The following is a 19,626-nucleotide window of genomic DNA, read 5'->3' as shown; positions in this document are numbered from 1 at the left end:
TCCGACACCCTCCAAAGTGCGCAACTCTTGAGCACTGATAGCATAGATATTGACAGCCATAGAAGTACAATTGTGTGTAACCGTAATATGTGAGAAATGGTTTATAACACAAAAACAGCTTGAGAGTATTTGACCCTACTAACCTACTCTATATATAAAGTAATGTTGAAATAAGGGCAACTATTTCTCAAATATGTTCCTAACCTATATAATTACCAAAAAATATATACGTGGCAATTTATTTTTATTTAAGTTTTCCTAATAATCCTAAGAAATTGTAAAAATATCGTGAACTCTACCAAAAATTTGATTTGTTTACAAACTGAGTTGCAAAATGAAAGTCGATTGTGATGACCAATTCCGGTCACGCGGTCACGTTCTTCTGTCTTGCTTCATTCCAATCCAAAATGGCTAGCACTTGTTATGTACCAAAATAGAGAACAACAAAAAACTCGTAACTTCAAAAATATTTGTCAGAAAAACTATTAGATTTATTGAAAACGTTCAACAACTATTAAGGGTACCAATAAAAGAAACACGCGTCAACAATGTGAATTTTCGACGAAACACGTTAATGAGCTGAGTGAACTGAGTCAGTGCATAGTTCAACCGACTCGGATAGACACAAACCTTACAGTACACGGGTCAAACGACTTCGGAGAGAAGTCTAGTCTGTACCTTGTGGTAAGGGTTTGTATATCTATATGTCTGTTAATAGCACCCCGAACCCGATGCCAATAGTATGATAATAGAAAGGGTACTTGTACCACAATATTTTAAAAGTTTTTAAAAGATTTGACTAGTAATTTTACTAAGAGGATGGGCTTTATAAGATGTGAATTAAAGGTATTTGTACTGAATAGAATCTCTGGAAATTATAGTTACAGAGCTATGACTTGTATTAAATGGTTTGGTCCATTGTCCTTTTACAGATTAAGTCATCAAGAGTCTATTGGTTTCCGTATGTTTATAACAGGAAACTGCAGTACCGATCAGACCAAACTCAGAGTAAACCCAAACTAAACCCTAGGTTTACTTTCGAGTTTGACTTTGGGTTTACTCCGGGTTTACTTTCTGAAAATTGGTGTTTAGTTGGGGTTAATTTTGGGTCCATTCGGGGTTTTATTTAGGTTTACTCGCAATTTACTTTTGGGATCCTCTTTAAACACTGAAATATGAAGCGGGCCCGTCTTTTGTCTAACTGCAATTGTCTGAAGTGTTCTCCATACTGCGAATACAAAGGTAAAACATATATTATAAAACGATTGAAATTGTTCATTGTGTTTGCTGTTTTTGGTTATTTAATTGTTTTTCCCTTGTATAACCTCTTTACTTATTTTTGATTATGAAATTAAGAAATACGTCATTTTTATTCTCAACGAGACTGTTAAGCTTATCGATGTTTTCACTGGACTGTACTCTCTGTCGCTAGGAGGCAGCACTGTTCCTGTTTGGTGCGACATGGACACTGATAATGGTGGCTGGATTGTGAGGCACCCCCTAGTATTAGCTAATACATACATGTTATCACTCTGTCATTGAGCTAATACAGTTGGTAGCAGCGTCTTTTGTGTTGCTTCTCCACTTTGCAAAAAAATGAATTTATTTCTACAGTATTATAATACGTTATATATTATTGTTGAGCAATTTATACTCTTTCTAATGACAGATGAATATTGTTTTTCTCTAATGATATGACAACGCAAAAACCAACGTCTCTAATTAAATAAAAGTAAAAAACTATTTTCTTGATTTTTAATTTGTTTCAAACCAATAACGGACCATATTTATATTATATGATCATTAGTATTAGTGCTTTTATCAATCTTTTCAGGTATTTCAGCAAAGAATAAACAGATCTGTAGATTTTTTCATGGGTTTTGTTGACGGGAGAAGCAAATACTGGATAGGTAATTTAATCCAATGTTTCTCATCTTTGTCCACATACAACATAGTTATATTTTCTTATTAATACTGTCTAAAATCAAAACAATTTATTATAGTTATAAATTTTGTCAATTGAAACGTGTTTAATGTCTAGAAGTTCTTTTTGCCAATAGGGCTACATTATCTTCATGAATTTACTAAGCAGTGTATACGAATCTTCCCATCATCACTATGTCAAATATTCGTATAAGCTATTCTGTTTTCTTGAGTTGTTGAAAATATATTGAGATTTATTTTATATTTGTATAATATGCATATACATGTATTAGGATAATTTAGCAGTGTATTTTATTAATAACGGCACAGACACCGTGGTCGGCCGACTCCAGTTTAAAATATGATGGTTTTTACACTTCATGAACGGGAATTATCAGACTGCAACATACGGCAAATAAATGGTTTTCAATAACTGGTTACAACCAGTTTTTGACTTTTGTAACAAGATGCACATGGGCCACATCGCTCATCTGAGCAACACTGGCCCCTCGGTAGATTTACATATAATAATAATCCGAATTGTACACTTATTATTGCATATACTTAATCTTTAACATATTTACCTTTATGGAATACATTTTTAACCGAAAATTAGATAATAGGCAATATGTATTATTACTAAATTCGTTAGTGGTTCACGCTTAACTTCCAATTTACTTTATTTTAACACCCTCCCCCCCCCCCCCCCCCGATCAAAATACATGTGGGCATAAAGGTACATCATTTCTTCCTCAACTACTTAGTTAATGTATTTCATTTTTCTATAAGTGAAAGAAGAAATTTGTACCTCAATGCACTCAAATTAAAACATCCAAAAATGTAATTGGTCCTCTCTATTATAAAAGATTTTCGTTTATCTGGCGTGAATTCGTATAGCGTTTCATAAACTTACTCACTTGACTGATGAATAAATTTAACTGAAAAATGTTGTCGCGTGATATTTTAAAAGCTATACATGTAAATCTAATCAATGTATTGACAGGCATATCGCTCTATTGTACTAAGCCAAACCATTATTTTCATCTTTATTCAAAAAGAACAAATGACTACAAACAAAGATTTCCGCTGCAATAATTTTTAAAGAACAACGAAAATGGTTTGTTTTTTTGTGATAAAAATGTGTCGGAACTACGGAAAGTGTTTAAAAGACGTCTTTTTTACTTAATTGTGTTTAAAAAGCTATCGAAATTGGTGTAAATTTTATATAATTCATCGTATAAGAAGGGACACCAGAAAGTAGTTACAAAATAACATCCTTTTAATTTTTCTGTACGAGTATTCAATGTAAAAAGCAAGACCGTTCTAATGATCAACCAAAATTAAGCGTCTGACAATCGTAGGATTAACTAGATACAGAGCTTTGTTTGAGTCATGTTTTTGTTCACATGAGTTAATTACATTCAACTTAAGATTTTTGGGAGTTGATGTTAATCAACTCACCTATGCAGTTACTCTGGCAAACCGAAAGTGAAACAGTGTTTGGCCCTTATCACAAATCATCACCGCTAACAAGACTTAGTTCTTGAAAATAATAGAAAAATTCGATGTAATGTAAGCTGAAGCATTGTTTTTCAAGAAAACGTATCTATAAACACTTTGAAAATACTCAGATTTTATATAATACGAACAATTAAGATTTTTTTGTAGTCTCGTGTATTCTTACGCCAGAGTTTAATATAGTCTCGTTCAACCAAACGCTCGGCTGTCTCCGTAAATCTCCGACAAGCTGAGAGGCTATCTTGCTTTACGGAGATTAACGGAGACAGCCGAGCGTCTGGTTGAACGAGACAAGAGTTCGATATCAATAGTGCTTGGATCCATACAATTTTTAGAATTGTTTCAATTACTAACACATAGTTTGAAAACCTTCTTTAAATGTTACACAACATGATTTATATTGGGTGTCTCGAAATTCCTGTTTGAAAAGTCTAAAAATTCATATTATAAAAAAGTGCGCAATTCAAATACATATTAGAAACTAATTGCCACGCAAAATAAGTTGATTTTAAAATAAATGATAATCGATAAAATCAACTCCCGTCAGTTCTTCAGTACAGGTAACTCGATTAAACTTGGTTTTTCCTATTTAGCATTTGAAATAAAAACGAATTAAAGCATAACCTTACCTTTGAGTACAAACATAGCATTTCGAGCAAAGCTCTGTATCTTGTTTATAACTCGAAGCTTTACTCTCCGAATCAGTTAGTAAAAAGAAAATTTTAAACAAATAAAACAAAGGAAAAAAACGCTAAAACAAAGAAAGATTATGTATAGAGATCGTACCGAATTACCAATACAAGGCATAGAATTTTTAATTATAATATGTTGCATCAGATTTTGCTCATTTTGCGCAGGTAAACAATCATCTGTCTAATTTACCGAAGTCTGTGTTTGATTTGATACGTAAAAATTTCAAAATACATGTACAGGCGATAGTTCCTTAAACGAAAATCAAAACAAGCTCAAATCACCGTCACAACTGAAAATTTCGACGCATTGAAATATTTAATCTCAATTTACTTCACAAAATCGGCACAAATATATTTTTCATGTTTCGAATATTCCCTTCGCGCGTAAACTGTTGCACAACAAGCAATTCAAGCAAATCCATCTTTGTAAGATTAACCAGTTTATCATGCATCCAACATGGCTGCTTCAAAGAAAAATCCTCGTTTTTGATATATGAAATACCGAACTCGAACTTATAAACTGATTCACTTCCCTCTTTGTTATCTTTGTAAATTACTCAAATTTGAAACAGAGGTAGCCCATAATTTATGCAATTTATATTTACCTTTCCATAAGGATTATCTATGCTAAGTTACATTGAATTTGACTCAATATAGTTCTTGTAAAGAAGATTTTTTTTTAAAATGCACCCTCTTTTTAAGGTCTTCCGTTTCCAACGGAAGACCTTTCTATTATTGTGCTGGTTAAGATTATTCTTATTTTTCTTTTTAGGGTTTTCCGTTTTTCAACGGAAAACCCTTCTGTTATTCTACTGTTTCTTATTATTATTAGGGTTTTCCGTTTTTCAACGGAAAACCCTTCTGTTATTCTACTGTTTCTTATTATTATTTTTTTTTTTATCCGCAAATTTTGTGTAGGCCATTTCTCGTACATTTGTTATCTGATTGTTATGAAACTTTCGGGGTATGTAGACAATGTTAATATCTAGGGACGTTTTTTTCAAATTTTTAAAATTCACTTCCGGTTATGAGTTATTGCCCTTTAATTAAAAATTGGGGGGTCTTTTGTCCAGAGTTGATCTCGGGAACTACAAAAGATAGTTGCATGAAATTTAGCAGAATTGTTGGTAACATTTTATAGTTTTGCTGGCATGAAAATGTTGGCAAAATGGTTTTTAGTTTTTAAGCTATTTGCCGGTAAAGTTTAAGGTTTTGGGGGGTCTGAAATTTTGTTGCTTTTTGTATAATAACCTTTAAACTAAAAATAATTTGTTAATACATATAGAACAAAAGTTGTTAAGAATAACGAGAGCTTTCATTTAAAATTAAAAAAAAAGGGCTGGCCCCTATAATTAGGGGTCAGCAGCTCATACACGTATTTTTCTGATAGCAAAAATCGTTATCATTTTATGAAAAAAAAATTAATTCAGTTATTGTTAATATATTAAATAATGTCATTTGGTGTCAAATTTTAAAAGTTCTGTGCCCTATTTTTTTCAAATTTCATAAAACAAATATGTGTTAATCGTACATGAACGAGTTAATTTGTCTACATAGACACACAAGCGAACAAATGCCGTTTTAAGGCCCAGGCATTTACTGCATTACATTGTGTTGCGTCTTAGATAAATTGTTGTGATTCAATTTCATTTTTTTTTCATCTAGGCTATATCATTTTTGAATTCAACTACTTATTTAACACGTTCTAATCGGCCACGCAGAACAAATGTTTGCAATGTTTGTCGCGGACCCGCGAATGTAAACAGTAACGAACGGCATTGTAGAAAAGAGAGAGCGTAATGCAGAAGATAAGTTGTGCATTTTTCGGTGTACACATGCATTTTCAAGTTACTGTGAAGCATATGAACATGCACAGGGAACAATACTACATATTTGTATAAGGAGGGATATATTCTCGTGTGAATCGTTTACGAGGAAATTCTGACAGCCACACTTCTGTCGACCATGTCGACGGATGTTTATGTTTCCATTGATAAGCCGTTGACAAGCTACGAGTAATAAAGGGGAAAAGATGGACATTAAAGTGTGTGATCTATGTGGATGTTACTGAAGAAGGTGAGGCTTTTTATTCCTTTTAAAGTTTCTTGTCTATATAGTGGTTAAAATGTCAGCATGTTAACTGGTTAACATTTAGTCTATAGATGTACATGTAAGTACGTGCACACTGTCACTGATGTATGTTATTTTTCTAGTCCAGACAATATAAATCCTTTTAACAGAATTGAATCCCAAATGTTGTACCTTTCACTTGTTTTTTTCTCCTTTTTTACCAGAATTTTGTGTAAATTAAAATTCAATTTATTGACAAAATCCACATGTGGCGAAAGTCATACATACAGTATACAAATATACATGTAGTTGGTACTGTACATAGATTTTCTTATGATATGTCCATCGCGTATGAATTTACAAATATATCTTGATGATTTAACATCTGCTGGGTTAAGAATTTTATAAGAATTACAGAGTTAGATGTTTTGTTATGGTGTGGGTGTTTAATGTTTACTAACGTGTAATTTTGATTTACAGTCAAGTCGTACACAGACCAACTCGTATACAGGTCAACTCGTATACAAAATTCTCCGCATAAAAAAACGAAAGTCAACTCACAAAAATTTCTGCATAAAAAACAAAAAGTCAACTCGTATACAGAAAATTCCGCATATAAAATAGGTGGTAAAAAAGAAATTCATATGTGACTTTTATATTCACTTTTTATTTTTTCACTCATTATATTTAACCGTTATAAATCAATACCAGTATATTACTTACAGTTCGTCGACAGGAAACACACAGGTGTCGTACCATGTTGAAAGAAGTTTGGGAAATGATATATAAAAGCGGAAAGTTGGATATATTTTTTCAAACAAAATAATGAGGAGTATCTTAAGAAGTCATCCGTTTGGAGAAGAAAAAACAACGCGCTTGTTGTTTTAACAATTATTGTTTTGATGTGTAGAAAAAATTAGCAAATAATAATGATCGGATTGACACAATTAATTATCGTTAATTTTTTTGTTGTAATTTCACATCGTTACCGAGTTTAATGCTAATGCACAATTATACATGTATGAATTTTGCAATCTTTGTAATAGTTGATAACATCCATTTTACTCTATATGTCCTTTTTACGCTGAATTACGGAAGCAATAACTAAATAAATTTTATTACAAGAAACCAAGTGTTTTAAGTTACTTTTAAATTTTTTTGTATACGAGTTGACTTTCGTTTTTTTTATACGGAGAATTTTGTATACGAGTTGACCTGTATACGAGTTGGTCTGTGTACGACTTGACCGGACACCGTAATTTTTACATTGTTTACTGGATGTTTAGACTTGCTCGAGGTTCATTGGTGACTAGCTAGCTGGAAAGGATGACCGAATTTATCTATTTAAAAAAAAATCAGATTGTGAATTTTCAACTCAAAATTCAAAGCAGGGTCTAATTAGAAACATATGATCATATTCTTGTGCGGAAGACTCCAAATGTAGACATAAATACCCTGTAGACATACATGTAACATCAAGTAAATAAAATTGTTTACTTCAGACTTCAGAGTTAAAACATGACTAAAAAGTCTTTAATATTTTTATGATGCCGATCAATGTATCATTAGAGAGGTTTAGCAGACCAACGGGTACCCGGTACATGTACTTGTACATGTAGTTTACAAGTTAGAACTATGCGTACCACTCTACCAGTTCACATAATTTATCTTGTTTAGCAGTTTTGATATGTACTTGAATTGTCCTTGTTAATGTTTAAAATGTAATTTTTCATTTATATTCTCTTTTTTTAATCTGACTACTGGCAGTACTGGCATGCCAGCAGTTCTTGTCAAGGACCATTTCTCGCTGGTGCAATGTTACATCATATTTTCGTATATAATTTTATGTGTTGATAAAATGACGTAACAATGCACTGATGAAAAATGGTACTCAACGATAACTGATCGCAGGCCAATATTGATTAATTACAGACAAAAACTGAAGGTTGCAAGTGTTATTTTTTTATTGAACACCATTGTTTAAAATAACTTTTTTATATATGTGACGGTCAGACCGGTTTAAATACCAGTGTTCAGTTGGTAGAGCACCTGACTAGAGATTCAGGGGGCCCAGGTTTAATTCCTGGTTTGGTCCTTCATTATTTCTCCCATCCTGTTACAATATTAAGGCTTGGACGTTTCTGTACTTAGCCGATTCGGTACATATCACTATACATGAGATGCGATACGATACATATCACGATACATTGCAACTAAATGAAAACATGAATAAGGGTTAAAAATTTATTCAATCTGTCGATGTATTACCGCATGTCCAAAGTTATTTTGATATATTTAAAATGAGCGTTGCACAATTTACAAATTACTTAAGTCTCATATACACTACTTTTTCATTAACAAGTAATCCAAAAGTTGTCCACACTCCAGATTTAGCTTCCTAACAGGTTTGACAACTTTACGAGGTTTTCGGCCATCTTTGTACTTTCATATTAGGCGCGCAGACTAAAAATAGCCGATATATGAAGCTCAGATATTTTTGGAAAATAAAAAAAAGACCGCATAGGTATCGTAATGTATTAATGGTAAATGTAACAATCCAAATATCGTCAAAATAAATACCGTGATGCACCGGTGCATCGGTGGATCGTTCCATCCCTATACAATATTGGTGTTGTAACCAACCCATGGAACTGACAGGTTAACTCCTGCCAGGGGAAGAGCCAGGGGTGATCTTTGAGGGTGAAGATCATTTAAGGGGGGGGGAGGGATGTGACGGTCAGACTGGTTTGAATACCGGTGCCAGATACATGTAGCTCAGTTGGTAGAGCACTTGACTAGAGATTCAGAGGGCAAGGTTCGAATCCCAGTCTGTTCTGTCATTATTTCTCCCATCTTGTACATATATATCAGATCTATTCAAGTCAGTGTCAGCTACATTATGCATAAACAATTTTACCCGCTCCTAAACCACAAACTTTCTTATAAGTGGATTCAGCTTACCGCTGATTGGCTGCTGTTGCAGCAAACTTATAATATATGCACGCACAAAACACAATGAACTTATCAGAGAATGAAAAATTCGAGTTACTTTCAACTGTTGGAATTTGGGTATTTTTTAAAAATGTATACTTGTGACAAAACATATGATTATGTGGTACATACAGCTGTAGCTTTATGAAGAAAATTTGTGTTAGACATATATATCTACCATGCAAGTAAATGATATTTACTAAAACTTCCAATTTATGACGCACGAAATATACGCTACTTTTATAAAGATTGACATACATGTAATGTAACACATTCTGTGAAAAATAATCTATTAAAAATTCTTCATTAAGTTTACTCATACATGTTTTATGCTTATTACACATAGTGTTGTTTTTAAAAAATGTAATTTAAAAGAAAAGAAACCAAAACCCTCGCCAAATTTATTTGCAAAATAAAAACCCGGTAGAATTGATAAAACATGGTATACCAGAAGGAAATACATGTACTTTGACGCTGTTCAGATGGGTAATATTCCTTTGTAATTTTCGAACTGAAATGTTTGACTGTTGCACTACAAGAAATAAACTCTAGCTCTCTCTCTCTCTCAAACTCTCTCTCAATCTAATAAGTGTCTATACCTAAGAATTTTTTTTAATATTATATTATGACTTGATATGCAAATTTTTGATCTTGTACTGCCTAAATGTTATGTCATGTATTGGGATATGTAATACTTATTACACTGCATGGTCAGTGTATTTATACCAGAAATAATATGCATATGTTAATGTAAACACAGCTATTACTAGAACATGTATGTAAACACAGCTAATTATTTATTTTTTATTTCAGCTCAAAACGGACTCTTGTTCCGACATGGCACCACATTGCTTTTACCTGTTGATTCTTGTGGGTCAGCTCTTGAGATTAACCTGTCACCTCTATCCACATGCATATTCCTTGTGTTCTACAGACTTTTTACCGGTAATTCAAATTAAATCGGATAATGCATGAACAATAATGGAACTTTATGAAAGCATCATCCCATGTTGTGGTTTGTGTTTGATAAGAAATTATGAAAAACAAAATTAAGGCTATTTGAAGAAATTCATAATTGTTGTGAAAATTTGTTTTTCAATAAAAGTATGCAATTATGTTTCCTTTATTTTTTATTTTATAAAGGTATTTAGATGTGTTTGCATAATTGAACCCCACCCCTCCCCCCCCCCCACCCCATCCAATTGTCTGCATTAAGATTACATGTAGGATATGTAAATGTACATTTGACTTTGAAATAACATCTGCTGTGATAATTACTTTTGAAATGAACATGAAACAACCTATTTCTACCTTTCTAAGGTATATATGCATAAAAAAGGAGAAAAACATGTCAAATTTTGAACATTTTTCATGTCTCCAGCTACCTGGGTGTTTGAATTTTATTTTAATTTAAGGCAGATGTCTAACTTGTAGGTTGTATCTTACTGTTTTAGCATGGTTAGAAGGAGACTAGAAATCAAAATAGATTAGATATTCACTAAATATGATTGTTAGCTTACTTTTTTTCATAAAAACAAGAAATCACAAGCAGGACAGCTGTCTATTTGTTAATTAAAATGGTGTAAATCATAAAATAAACAAATAATTAGGATCAAATTTTAGAATCATTGATGATTGTTTTCAAATATGTGTGAGAAATGACTCAAGGAAATTGCCATAAGTTTCATAAAATTAGGTAAAACATTTTTAACCATGACTTTTTATGAAAATCAAAAGATGGGGGGGGGGGGGGTATACGTGTAAGGATATTTCTAAGTGATGTGAAGCTTTTATCATGATTATATAATGTAGATGCATGTTGTATTGAATAAGGTTTCTTTTCAAAGGTGGTTGAACAACAATTGACCTCTAAAAGGTCAGGTAAAGATGTTTTACTATGGAGAACCCTGTAAATCTATGTTTACTAATGGAAATTGGAAATGGGGGGTTTACTTAAATGGCCATATTTTTAATTAAACCTCAATGGAATTTGCAATATGTGGTATTCTTTTTCTCAGAATTGCATTAGCTTTCTTATTCTAAGACAAACCGTCTTTTCATAAAATGTTAGTGTACTAATTGCAGTTAAAGGTACATGTACAAGGAATAGTTTCGGATAAAGAACCGTCAATATTTTTGTAAAATTGATAGTGACTGTACTTGAAGATTTACCAGTGTTGCGTAGATTCATGAAATGAATTTTAATGTTTATCAATTGTTAATGGGATGTCTCTTGTTGGAATTGGTAATGCCTAAAAAAAAATAGTGTGTTTAGGGTAACACTGATGAAAAAATTAGGTTAGGCAGGTGGGGATTTTTTTTATTTTATCTATTTTTTTTGCCTGAATCCTAAGAATGTTTGTTTGTTTCATATTTAAAAACGTATTTTTTATCGGAAATAAGATGAAATTAACAGTCGGATAAATTCAGGCATCTAAAAATGGTAGGATCGTGCCATTTTTGTAGGTTAGGTCGGGTTACCCGAAACACACAACTTTTTTTTTTTAGGCCTAAGCAATATTAAGGCCGCTAATTTTAAGTACATGAGAAGCAGTAATAAATTGTGAAACTTGCGGCTTTGACTGTTGTGTTGCCTTTACACAGTGAAATTGAAGGTTACAAACTGGAGGTTATATAACATGAAATGGAGGTGGATGGGATATTATATGCCTATTATATCTACTGGGTATGAGGACAATAGCAAGTTTATTGTCCCCCAAGACAGCAACTATTTCATGAGGCAAAGCCAAGGGAAATAGTTGCTGTGGGGTGGGACAATAAACTTGCTATTGTCCAGATAGTCAGTTAATTGGTATATTATTGTACCGAAGAAAACTTTATTTGTCAGCGATGCAGAATTTCTTGATGATAAACAAATTAGAGTTATCAAACTTTGTATTTAATGCGGTGATCTGATTAGGTCAGAGGTGTTCCGAGTTTAAAAAGGAGGGAAATCAAATTCTGCTGATGAATGGTTATGATGACTATTCACCATGGGCAGATAGCATGGATACTATTTCAAATTAGATAGAAAGCAAGTTTGTATGGGCGCCTTCTAGTGATCAGTTTGTCCGTCTGTCCATCCGAGATCGCTTGACCGGAGCATAGCTTCTCTCCCCTTGGCCCAATCTGGCTCATACCTCATCCACAGGGTTCCTTTGGGTTAAGGATGTGCAGTGACCTTGAACCATGTTGTTAGGTATAAGGTTAAGGTCATAGTAGAATTACATATATAAAATCCTTGTCTGGGGCATATCTTCTCTCCCTTTGGTCCAATCTGGCTAATACTCACAGACTGTCTCTATCGTTAATCGATGTGCAGTGACCTTGCATGAAATTTCTAGGTAAAGGGTGAAATATCATATCGGATCATGCAAAAATCCTTTTTTCAGAGCATATATACTTTCTACTAACCCCTATAGGGCTCAGACTTCACATAAGCAGAGCTTTTGAGTAAAGGGTGTGTGGTGACCTTGAACCTATTTTCAAGGTAAACTGTGAAGGTCATAGCAGAATTATATTTAAAAAATCCTTGTCTGGAGTACATCTTCTCTCCCTTTGCTCCAATCAGTCTCATACTTCACCCACATGATGCCTTTGATCAAAGGATATGCAATGACCTCTAATGATATTTGTAGATCAAGTGTCAAGGTCATATCAGATCACACAAAAATCCATATTTTAAGAGCATATATATACTCTCCTTTTAGCCCCTAATTGGCTAATATTTTGCCTAAACAGAGCTTATTGGTTAATGGCGTGCAGTGACCTTGAACCATGTCAATGTGAAGGTCATAGCAGATCTTAATAAAATTAATTTTAGACAGTAGATTATTTCCCGGATATGCTTAATCTTGGTCAGATTGAACAAAAATGCCTATATGTTAGGGGCAATGAAATTGAATTAGAAGTTCTATGCCAGCTGGAAAAATTTCAAGTTATAGGTCAAGGTCAAAGCAAAATTCTCTAAAACAACATCAGCGGGGCCCTTTGAAATGTTCACCATTTCAATGTTGTCTGGTTCATAGTAATTTTAAATAAAAATATTCACAGAGGAATAATAAAATTAAGTAAACTATACATCGATAAGTTTCTGACAATTGATGATGCAACAAGCACATAGTACGAAAGGTCAACCCTTTGAAAAGCAGTGTAGAGGAAATGTTGCTCAGAATTATGTTTTAAACAAAATTGATTTTTTACGGAAATTTTAATTTTGCATTCTGGGTTAAGAAATTAGATGTTAGTTCCAGGTAAAGTTAACTTTTACCTAAAATGAAGTCAAATTTGTTAAGTCGTACTTAAACACATTCGGATTTTTTTTGTTAACTCGGTCTTGAAATGGTTATGTTTTTTTGTTAATTTGTACTTAAAGCCATTCGGATTTTGTTAAGTTATACCAAGAATCATTCGATTTTTAAAATCTTTTTTGTACTTAAGCTACTTTTGTCATTAGATTAAGAACACTGCTTCTTAGAGGTACTTCTAGCATTACTTTCGACATTAGCGGAAAACCCACTCGTTGCTTTGCAACGAGCTTTGCTCTAGTTTTTTTTTTTTTATCCGCAAATTTTGTGTAGGCCATTTCTCGTACATTTGTCGTCTGATTGTTATAAAACTTTCAGGGTATGTAGACAATATTAATATCTGGAGACGTTTTTTTCAAATTTTTAAAATTCACTTCCGGTTATGAGTTATTGCCCTTTAATTGAAAATTTGGGGGTCTTTTGTCCAGAGTTGATCTCGGGAACTACAAAAGATAGTTGCATGAAATTTAGCAGAATTGTTGGTAACATTTTATAGTTTTGCTGGCATGAAAATGTTGGCAAAATGTTTTTTAGTTTTTAAGCTATTTGCCGGTAAAGTTTAAGGTTTTGGGGGGTCTGAAATTTTGTTGCTTTTTGTATAATAACCTTTAAACTAAAAATAATTTGTTAATATATATAGAACAAAAGTTGTTTAGAATAACGAGACCTTTCATTTAAAATTAAGAAAAAAAGGGCTGGCCCCTATAATTAGGGGTCAGCAGCTCATACACGTATTTTTCTGATAGCAAAAATCGTTATCATTTTATGAAAAAAAAATTAATTCAGTTATTGTTAATATATTAAATAATGTCATTTGGTATCAAATTTAAAAAGTTATGTGCCCTATTTTTTTCAAATTTCATAAAACAAATATGTGTGAATCGTACATGAACGAGTTAATTTGTCTACATAGACACAAGCGAACAAATGCCGTTTTAAGGCCCAGGCATTTACTGCATTACATTGTGTTGCGTCTTAGATAAATTGTTGTGATTCAATTTCATTTTTTTTTCATCTAGGCTATATCATTTATGAATTCAACTACTTATTTAACACGTTCTAATCGGCCACGCAGAACAAATGTTTGCAATGTTTGTCGCGGACCCGCGAATGCAAACAGTAACGAACGGCATTGTATAGCTATTATGTTCTTAGTTCGTTACACTCAAACGAACATAAATCATTTACCATATAAAACAACACATTATTATAGGATAGGAGGCGAAGCGCTCAGATTTTATTCAACCACATTACATAAATTCTCTTTTTCTGTTTCTTATCAAATCCAATCACAGTAAATCAACTCGATCAATCAAACTCTCGTTTAACTCCATCCATATGTACAATCATCAAACTACAAAAGATAAATTATAACTTTAATACTGATAGCACATCGATTATTACAAATAACATATCATAACAAGGGTTGGGTGGGTGGGAATATCTCTAATACGTGAACTAAGTTAAGAATCTGAGCCTTCGAATGGCTCATTTACCAAATACACACCCTTATATAACATCTCCACTCATGCGTACTTGTTACTATATAAATAGCCAATCATTGTAAAAACCAATCACCCGTACCAAAACAAACCCGCCTACTTTCCCCACATGTACAAATAATGTTCAGTACCCATGATAAATACATTTATGTTCTTAGTTCGTTACACTCAAACGAACATAAATCATTTACCATATAAAACAACACATTATTATAGGATAGGAGGCGAAGCGCTCAGATTTCGACAAAATAAAGTAGAGTTGAGTTTAAAAAAGGATATATTATTATATACCCAGATTACTTGAAACACTCAATTTTTCTGACAATGTTTCCCTGACATAACCGTCTTTTGCTGTTTCACTTTTCCACCTGCCATGTTTTTTGAAAATTCTGTCATTAACCCCTGCAGCAGCTGCAGCTGTAGCGCCTCCTGACCTTAAACTGTGTAATCCGAACTTTTTCTTATCTAAACCAATATCCTCTAAGGCAGAAAGAATAATTTCTCTTGTTCTAGTATATGACAGAGGTTTGTTTGTATGTCTTAACTTAAAGGAAGCAGCTTTTTTCAAGTATGTTATTTGTCTAAAAATATATTCGTCTGAAGAACTCTCTATTCCAGCTATTTTCAAATATCTTCTCAAAAAATACACTGGACATGTTTTGGTACCCGTCTCTGCAATACAAACACGAGATCCTTCATTATATTTGTCTGTTTTACTTTTCTGAATAAATATGGAGACATGTTGATCTTGGAACGAAATATCAGATCGTCTGATGTTAACAATTTCCGAAAATCTAAGAAAACCAGCATATCCTAAAAGACAAATTGTTATTATTCTTAAATCTGTAAGACAGCTGTTTTCATTGCCATATTTTTCTGCAAGAAGAAATAAATGGAAAGGTGAAATAGGTTCCTTTTTTGTGACTGGTTTCCTGCATTCTCTCAACACGCCTTCTTTGACCTGTGTAACTAAAGAAGAATGGCATGGGTTTGGATAACCTGCTAAATTATGAGCCCATGAAATAGCACTTACAGCTTCCTCTATTTTGGCTGACGAGCAAAAAACCTGGCAAATGTGAACTAAATACATAGACACCGTCATATCGGTTGAAGGTAAAAAGGACAAATTCGAACAATGAGAAGTACACCATTTACAAAAGTTATTAAATGCATACTTATATTTCCTTCTCGTATTCTCTGCCTTTCCTTTCACACAGTACTCCGGTAATAGAGCAGATAGTCTATCCAGCTCGGGATTGTTGTAAGCTTTGGCTTCTGCCCATCGTCCCTTGCGGAATATATCTGTAAAACGTATAATTAAAAGCATTTATAATTATGAATTCATATATGCATACAAAATATGTACAATGTAAATACATTTTGATTATTCGTGACGTCCCTCGTGTTATTCACTCTAACGTCTGCAATATGCCTCTAGCATATCAGGACCAACCAAAACAACAAGATAAAGAATCTTGATTTGTATCTCTCTTGAAAACTTATCATACAATATATACATGCATAAAAACATCTGCAATGCACCCCCATGCACCAGGCCCATTAATAAGGTAAAACATCTGCAATGTGCCCTTGCACATCAGGACCTACTTTGCATCCTTGCATCTAATTTGATTGCCAGTACTTTAGAATAAAACTCACGAGAACCAAAAATAGAATTCTCATTATTTCCTTGCTTAAAAATTCGGTAAGCTTCCCGGAATTCTAAAACTTCTTTTACAGCGGGCATTGTTTCATTATGGTCGTCAAAAATTAAAGGCCAAAAATAAGAAGAGGGCCAATGTGGAACAATGATAGTACCCCTCGATTCGGTCCCAATCAAATGTAAAATGCATTTACCAATTAATGAAATGGGTGGCACTAGCCAATTGTTATCCCCTTCCCATGAGAGACTAAAACAGTCTACGCCCTCTGTACCAGGATTCCAAAATAACGAATTGAATCTTTCTAACTTTGCATTTTTGAAATTTGCAAATCGATCAATGTCATATGGACCCCAAATTTTGCTCATAAATTCAAAAAACTCATCCGTTACACCCCAGTCTTCGTAGTCAATTATTTTACTTAAATAATCTGCTCTAAGATTTTCATTTCTGGGTATCCATTGAGCGTCTATAGAAATACCTTTAGACAGACAAATTTGAAAAATGCCCAGTGCAATTTCTTGTAAATCACTTTTCATACTCCCACTTTCAATGATTTTTACACAGTTTTGATTATCAGTAAACCATTTCACTGTTTTTCCTTCAATAACTCTATGAAACGATAATAAACCAAGCTCTATAGCCTTTAGTTCTCTCCATGTAGAACTCTTTTCTTTTTCAAATTCACTCCATCCAATGTGAAAAACCTTTTGATCCAACTCTACAGTATATGCTGCCCCTGCAACATCACTTGCATCTGAAAAAATCATGACATGCTTTCTTGAATAATTCTGAATGTTTTTACAGTTATACGATCTTGCGTTCTTTTTCCAAAAATAAATTTCAGGTAATATAGAATCTACAATAACATGATCTAACTTTCGATCCCAAGAAGTTCTACTCTCTATTGCCATGTGGCAAGCACGACTCATAAGTCTTACAACATTTCCCATAACCGGTAACATTGAAATAATTTTCCCTGTAAATTGTGCAACAATTCTCGCAGAAACATTAGGTAAAGCATTCAAAACTCTATCTAAACAGTTTTCCAAGTCCATGATTCTTCGTTCCGGTATTCGTAAACTAAAATCTAAAGATCTCCATAGCAATCCAAGCCATTCAATCTCTTGTACAGGGCTGAAAATAGATTTCTTCTCATTAATGAAAAAACCTGCAGAAATTAACGACTGTTTAATAATTCCTGTAGCTGAATTACATTTGGCCTCAGACATAGCCATAATAAGACCATCGTCCAAATATAGAACTACTTTTAAATTGTTTTTTCTCCAATATTTTACCAACGGCCTCAAACACTTTGTAAAAACATATGGGGCTGAAGTAAGACCAAAAGGTAATACAGTGAAACAAAAATAATTTCCCTTCCATGAAAAACCTAAATACTGCTGAAAACAAGGGTCAATATCTATATGGTGATATCCCGACTGCAAGTCAAATTTTGTCATAAAACAATTTCTTTTGAAATATTGTAATGCGATTTTCCAATCTTCGAATTTTACTTTTTCTTTCCGTATGAAATTATTCAAAAAACTGAGATCTAAAATTAGCCTTTTCTTTTCGTGATTTTCTGCTACACTCAGCGGATTAACCATATATGGTTTTTCATGTACCTGAATTACTCTACCTGATTCTACCAGATCTTGAACTGCATCTGAAACAAAATTGTCATTCAACATAGCTGATTTATTATTCTCAAAGTGTTTTGAAGGGGGGTGAATTTCAAAATCAAGGGAATATCCATTTTTGATCATAGAAAAAACCGAATCATAAACATCTATTTCTTTCCAAAAATGAAGATTATGAAATAAACTTTTCTTGACTCTACCTGTTATCAAATTACATTTTCTATCATAAGAAATCAAATTTTCTTTAATGCTTTTCGAAATATTGAGAATACCGGACCAGCCGGAACTATAGTAATACTCATCATCATTGACCGGCTGAAGAGCTTGCCCCTGCAGACCCTGTGGCGGATTGTGTGTAGTTGAGGGGGCATCGACTTTTCCAGTGTCCCGTCTTGAAGCACCTGTGACACACGTCTGAAGGCTGGGGGGTTCTCCTTGAACCCCCAAAGGCACGAAAAGGCTGATTAAGTAGAGGGTAGCCACCAAAACTGCCAGAGGAAAGCTGCGCCTGAGACCCTGCTGCTGCTGGCACCGGACGGCTGTACGGTGTGGGCCGTCCCCTCCCCCGGAATTTCTGCCGCATAGCCCGTGACTCCGCGCTGCGAATCTTTTTGTCGTCGTCCGAGTCATCTGCGTAGTCATTCTGCTCGTATTCCCTAACAGTCTTCCATCCTGCTGGACTGCTGTCTGCAATCCTGATAAGCTTATTGCGCTTCTGCAATTTTTCTTTAATATCATTTATTACAGAAACAGCCGAACTGTCGTTAACAACAATGGAAAGATTGTCTAAGTCTTCAATAATTTCTTCGTTAAAAATGTATTGAATGCGATTTCCTTCCCCTTGAATTCGCGTGCTTTTGCTTTCTTTTATCTTCTTAGAGAGACTTTTTGCATTAGCTTTCTGTTCAGTCAAAAGTTTTTCAGATAATGATGCAAACTGAGAATCGATTACGCTTTTGAACAAACTTACTGCATCCGCCAAGTCACTTACGTTGCCGTTAGTACTTCGTGTCGACTGAACCTCTGGTGCCCTTGAAACCCGTTGAGAGCGGCCTTTATTTGATGTGTCGTAAAGAAGATTTAACTCTGCGTCCTCATGCTCGGACATAGTGGCATGGAAAAAACGTGAACTAAGTTAAGAATCTGAGCCTTCGAATGGCTCATTTACCAAATACACACCCTTATATAACATCTCCACTCATGCGTACTTGTTACTATATAAATAGCCAATCATTGTAAAAACCAATCACCCGTACCAAAACAAACCCGCCTACTTTCCCCACATGTACAAATAATGTTCAGTACCCATGATAAATACA

General features: G+C 33.7%; 1 protein-coding gene across 2 annotated transcripts; it reads right to left on the bottom strand.

Moving 5' to 3' along the window:
* Nucleotides 1–16,186: 16,186 nt before the first annotated feature.
* LOC128185702 (uncharacterized) lies at nucleotides 16,187–19,626 on the bottom strand. Of its 2 annotated transcripts, none has more exons than XM_052855332.1 (2): nucleotides 18,610–19,626; nucleotides 16,187–16,314 (listed from the first exon to the last, which is right to left on the bottom strand). In XM_052855332.1, exon 1 carries the CDS (start codon nucleotides 19,413–19,415, stop codon nucleotides 18,612–18,614), a length of 804 nt encoding a protein of 267 aa, XP_052711292.1. In that variant the 5' UTR covers nucleotides 19,416–19,626; the 3' UTR covers nucleotides 16,187–16,314; nucleotides 18,610–18,611. The 2 variants fall into 2 exon arrangements, with proteins under 2 accessions (XP_052711292.1, XP_052711293.1); XM_052855333.1 differs by lacking the exon at nucleotides 16,187–16,314 and having other exon boundaries at nucleotides 18,603–19,022; nucleotides 19,299–19,626.

This window comes from Crassostrea angulata, chromosome 5, assembly GCF_025612915.1.
Source record: "Crassostrea angulata isolate pt1a10 chromosome 5, ASM2561291v2, whole genome shotgun sequence".
Taxonomy (NCBI): domain Eukaryota; kingdom Metazoa; phylum Mollusca; class Bivalvia; order Ostreida; family Ostreidae; genus Magallana; species Magallana angulata.
This window is presented reverse-complemented; position numbering and strand designations above follow the sequence as displayed.

Bases quoted from the DNA above. Each gene is read 5' to 3' on its own strand.
- LOC128185702 (XM_052855332.1), bottom strand. From the start codon at position 19,415: ATGTCCGAGCATGAGGACGCAGAGTTAAATCTTCTTTACGACACATCA.